The 5617-nt window shown below is 45.5% G+C and overlaps 1 protein-coding gene across 1 annotated transcript in view; it reads left to right on the forward strand.

The window, feature by feature from the left end:
* The first annotated feature begins 4763 nt into the window (after positions 1–4763).
* AMPH (amphiphysin) overlaps positions 4764–5617 on the forward strand; it is a 218625-nt gene continuing 217771 nt past the window's right edge. Inside the window, exons 1-2 of the mRNA XM_010829124.1 lie at positions 4764–4768; positions 5421–5607. Of these exons, the coding sequence (XP_010827426.1) occupies positions 4764–4768; positions 5421–5607 (192 nt within the window). The remainder of the gene's footprint in view (positions 4769–5420; positions 5608–5617) is intronic.

Raw genomic sequence — 5617 nt, forward strand, 5'->3', positions numbered from 1 at the left:
AGTAGATCAGTGGTAAAGAATCCGCCTGCCAATCCAGGAGATGCAGAACACTGGAGTTCAATTCCTGGCTTGGGAAGACCCTCTGGAGGAGGAAGTGGCAACCAGCTCCAGTATTCTTGCCTGGGAAATCCCATGGACAGAGGAGGCTGTCAGGCTACAGTCCAGGGGGTGGCGCAGGGTGGGACACAACTTAGCACAGCACATGGCAGGAAGCAGCTTTTGGCAGGAAAGAGCTCTCTGCAGGGGGCCCGTTTTGTCTCGACACTAACCATATACCAGGCACCCCCATGCTCTACTCACCTCCAGCCCAAGCACACTTTTCAAAAGCACGCTTTTTTTTTTTAAATTTTATTTTATTTTTAAACTTTACATAATTGTATTAGTTTTGCCAAATATCAAAATGAATCCATCACAGGTATACATGTGTTCCCCATCCTGAACCCTCCTCCCTCCTCCCTCCCCATACCATCCCTCTGGGTCGTCCCAGTGCACCAGCCCCAAGCATCCAGTATCGTGCATCGAACATGGACTGGCGTCTCGTTTCATACATGATATTTTACATGTTTCAATGCCATTCTCCCAAATCTTCCCACCCTCTCCCTCTCCCACAGAGTCCATAAGACTGTTCTATACATCAGTGTCTCTTTTGCTGTCTCATACACAGGGTTATTGTTATCATCTTTATAAATTCCATATATATGTGTTAGTATACTGTATTGGTGTTTTTCTTTCTGGCTTACTTCACTCTGTATAATAGGCTCCAGTTTCATCCACCTCATTAGAACTGATTCAAGTGAATTCTTTTTAATGGCTGAGTAATACTCCATTGTGTATATGTACCATGGCTTTCTTATCCATTCATCTGCTGATGGACTTTGCCTGTTGTGTTGGCTCTTTCCATAGATCAAAGAAGTAGAAATGAAGAATAAGTAGTTAACAGATGACTAGATCTCTTCCCTAGCTCTCCCTTCAGTAATCTTGTGAACAAACTATGCGAACAAGATAGAATCTGGAGAAATATGGTATCATAAGAAGTCGACAAGCCTGTACATAAGCCTGCACATAGTGGGGAGTGCAAGAAACGTTTTTTCCTTGACTGACCAAGGAGAAAAATGTCTGTCACTATGAGGAACAGGCACAAGCAAGCAAGGAATATGGCTGGGAAGCCCCATTGGTGTTGGAGATGAAGGAAGCATACACAAAAGTATGGATCCTGCAATTTTAGAGATGGAAGGTGCTGCTAAGACTGCTCATCTCATGAACTTCTGCTGTGTACTGGGAATTACATAACTCTAGGTTGTGTTATTGTGTTCAGTTGCTCAGTCATGTCTAACTCTTTGCAGCCCCATGGACTGTAGCCTGACAGGCTCCTCTGTCCATGGAATTTTCCAGGTAAGAGTGGATAGCCATGCCCTTTTCCAGGGGATCTTCCAGATCTTCCTGACCTGGATCTTCCTGGCTCAGGGATAGAACTCTGGCCTCTTTGTCTCCGGCATTGGCACTAGCGCCACCTGGGAAGTCTGTAACTCTACCGGTCTTCCTTAAAGACAGCCACAGGGAGGGACCTGCTTGGCGGTGCAGTGGCTCAGACTCTGGGCTTCCAATGCAGGGGGCTGGTTTCCATCTCTGGTTAGGGATCTAGATCCCACATGGCGCAACTAAGACCTGTAAATAAAGAAATAGATAAATATTTTTTATAAAAGACAGTCATAAGGAATAAAGAAACTGCCTAATGGGTGGAGCTCTGGGCACTCAATATTCTTTGCACCCCAAGACGATGCATCTGGTACATTTGAGTCTTTCATAAGGTTTTGTATAAAAAAGACTCCACTGTATGGCATAACAATGTTTAAAAATCATAGTAAGTGAAGTGAGCTAGACAGAGAAAGACAGATATCACATGATATCACTCTTATGTGGAATCTAAAAGAATGATACAAATGAACTTATATACAAAAAGAAAATAGATGCACAGACATAGAAAATAAACTTTTGGTTACCAGAGGGCAGAGGGGAAGGGAGGGACAAATTAGGGGTTTGGGATTAACAGAAACACATATATAAAATAGGTCAACAATTAGGACCTACCATATAGCACAGAGAACTATATTCAATATCCAGAGGTAAACCATAATGGAAAAGAATATGAAAAAGAATGTGTGTGTGTGCACGCGTGCGTGTGTATAACTGAATGACTTTTCCGTACACCTGAAACGAATACAATATTACAAATCAACTATACTTATAATTTAAAAAAAATTATCCCAAGGAAAAAGATCACTGCATTGTTTGAGTGCCTTTCCCTCCACCCATGTTCCAGTAGCATTATTACAGAATTAGGAGAAGAAATAGCTAAGAATAGATCCTCATGAACTAGTCTCATGCATGCTTGCATTTTTTTTTCCCAGCATATATTTATAACGCACCAATTAAGTATCACCCAAAATGCTTCCTCAATATTCCAGAGTGGCTAGAAAGAGCCACAGGGCAACCTGAAAATGGATACTGGTTGATTTGATAACAGTAGGCACATGACAATTTTTAAAATATGCTCAGCATGTATTCCAAATAGAATTATCAAGAAGTGACAAGTTTGCCTTTCCACCCACACTACAGATTTAGATTTGGGCATGTGAATGATAAGAAAAGTTAACCATTTGCAATTTTATTTCAAAAGATGTTCATTGTGTTTATCTAGGTGGGGAGTAACTGCCAAGAGAGACAAAGGCTGGGAGAGTGCGATCTGATAGCTTGGCCTCTAAGGAAGTGAGAAAAAGTAAACTCATTGCTTGGAACTCTGTCCCTTGACTTATCAAAGAGAAAGCAGTGGCAGCTATAATGGGGGCTGTAGCCAGGCCCATCAAGGGAGCCGAGGGGACTCTGGTGTTCAGAGTATGAGTAAACATGGGCTTCCCTGATGGCTCAGCTAAAGAGTCTGCCTAAGATGCAGGAGATGGGAGTTCAATCCCTAAGTTGATATGATCCCCTGAAGGAGGAAATGGCAACCTACACCAGTATTTTTGCCTGGGAAAATCCATGGGCAGAGGAGCCTGATGAGCGTCACAAAGAGTCAGACAAGACTGAAGCCATTGAGCATGCATGGACTGATATACTCCAGAACATTCTGGTATATTCCAACATTCAGAGGCAGAGCTAAGATTCAGAAGCCACTGACTCAAAATTCCTAACTTCTGAGTGGCCTTTTCTATTGAATACTAACCAAAAGAAGAATCAAGTTTCTCTTACTTTGCTCTGAAGTTAAACACCTATTTCATTGAGATGTTGGAAACAGGGAGATCAACTCAAGCAGTTTACCTAGGTCTTTCCTGGTTTTAGCACTGAAAGTCCTATGTCCTGGAAAGTCCTTCATTTCCAGGCAAGCTGGGATAAATAGGAAGCCTAAGGAAACAAGAACCAAGTGAATAGGTATTTCAGTAACAAACCATCCCAAAAGTTAGTGGCTTATAACTGTAATTGGGAAGAACAAATCTGACTCCATACTGAATCTGTTTCTTCTAAAATTTGTATTCTACTGTTCTTGCTTAATGTTAAGAATGTTGCCTACAGCCTGAAATGTACAGGATAGACCATTCTCAAGGCTCTGACCTTTAAGGGTCACTTTTGCATTCATATAAATATTAAAAAATCGCAGAACAGAGAAAAACATTTGTCTAGTTGGAAGTTTACAGGACCACCCTGAATTGAACTCCAGGGACAGCTGCAAGAACAAAGGATTCTGACACCAAGAAGTTCGCAACAATCACCCATGCTGCTCCTTCACCTTGCCTTTAAAATGTTTTGCTGAAACTCCTTCAAAGAGTTGAGGATTTAGGGGATCACGAGTCACCCACCCTTCTCCTGAATCACCTACCACTCTCCTTCCGTGGCCCTGCAGTAAACCTTTCTCTGCTCCAAACTCTGACATTTTGGTTTGCTTGGCCTCGCTGTGTGTCAGCCACATCAACTGGCATTCAGTAACAAACCCACTATTTTTTTTTTTTTTTTGCTCACCATTCCACATTCTTGGCTAGGATTGGCTGGGCAGTTCTTTTGCTGGTCTTGCTTATGACTTCTTGTGTGGCTGCTTTCAGCCAGTGTGTCTCCAGGAGGCTGGGCTCAGCTGAGATGCAGGGGCATTTGGTTTTGCTCCCTGTCCAAGTAATCTCAGGGCTTCTCCCTTTCCATGGAGTCTCTCCAATGGCCTTTTTACAGCAGGGTAGCTGAAGCTTTACAGGGTGCAAGGAGATCAGTCCTGGGTGTTCATTGGTGTTTCATTGAAGCTGAAACTCCAATATTTTGGCCACCTGATGCGAAGGGCTGACTCATTTGAAAAGACCCCGATGTTGGGAAAGATTGAAGGCAGGAGGAGAAGGGACCGACAGAAGATGAGATGGTTAGATAGCATCACCGACTCAATGGACATGAGTTTGGGTAAACTCTGGGAGTTGGTGATGGACAGGAGGCCTGGCGAGCTTCGATTCATGGGGTTGCAAAGAGTCGGATACGACTGAGTGACTGAACTGAACTCCAAGGGCCTTTTTACAGCAGGGTAGCTGAAGCTTTACAGGGTGACACAGTAGGAGCAAAACCTGCCTGGTTTCTCAAGGTGTAGGCCTGGAATTGGCACAGTGTACTTATACCTATCTTATTAGTGAAAGCCAGGTCACAGGGCCTTCTAGAATCAAGGTGAGGGGACTACCCCAGGAGTGGACATCTAGGGGGGCAGTTGACGGGTGCTGCCAACCTAACTGTTTACTCTAGAGATGCAGTGAGATGCTATCTGGAACTCACAGAATTCCTGGTGCCTGATTCTCTTCTGGCTTGTTTGCCAGCCCGCGTGCCTTACTCTCCTCACATTCGTAGAAAGAAATGAATAGGAATAGTTGGACCTTCCTGCAGAGACTTCAAGAGCTCGGGGTACATCTAGGATAAGTTTATCCCTATTAAGCTTACTCTTGCTAAGTGTACTAAGGATGGTGAATTCCTGTTAAGGTTGCCAGAGGCGAGAGTGTGTTCCTGAACACACAGATAATCCAGGGGTGCGCCTTCTGCCCTGGGTGGTCCAGTTGGTCCTTCTGGGAGACCAGCCCAATCCCCTCCATCCCAGAGTTGCTCCAGTTCCACATTCCTGGGGTTCTCCTATCTCCAACCCTTTTTTCCTTCTTTCTTTCTTTCTTTTTTTTTTTGCTGGAGAGAATTGGGGCCCCCCTCATCCTCCCCTACCACGAACTCCTCCTTAAAAGAACCCGGGAGCTGCTGAGGGCCTTGGGGTCGCTGCAGGCTTCCTTTCCTTTCTGCACCAGACCTCCTCTTCCATCACTGTGGGCACTCTCTGGGCTTTTTGACTCTCTTTCGCTCGCCACCCCGCCCCGGGTCACAGCCAGGGCCAGAGCGTCCCGCCTCCGCTCTGTCGCTTTAAGCGGGTCCCCGCCGGCGCGCCCCTCCCTCACCCCTCCTGGCGCTCGGCGGCTCTTCGCCGCCTCTCCCGCTCCTCCTGCTCCTCCTCCTCATCGTCTCCCGCTCCTCCTCGCCGCCCGCTCCGCTCCTCGCAGCCTCCGCGCACCCGCAGCCATGGCCGACATCAAGACGGGCATCTTCGCCAAGAACGTCCAGAAGC

Source organism: Bison bison, unplaced genomic scaffold, assembly GCF_000754665.1.
Source record: "Bison bison bison isolate TAMUID 2011002044 unplaced genomic scaffold, Bison_UMD1.0 scf7180017864499, whole genome shotgun sequence".
Classification (NCBI taxonomy): domain Eukaryota; kingdom Metazoa; phylum Chordata; class Mammalia; order Artiodactyla; family Bovidae; genus Bison; species Bison bison.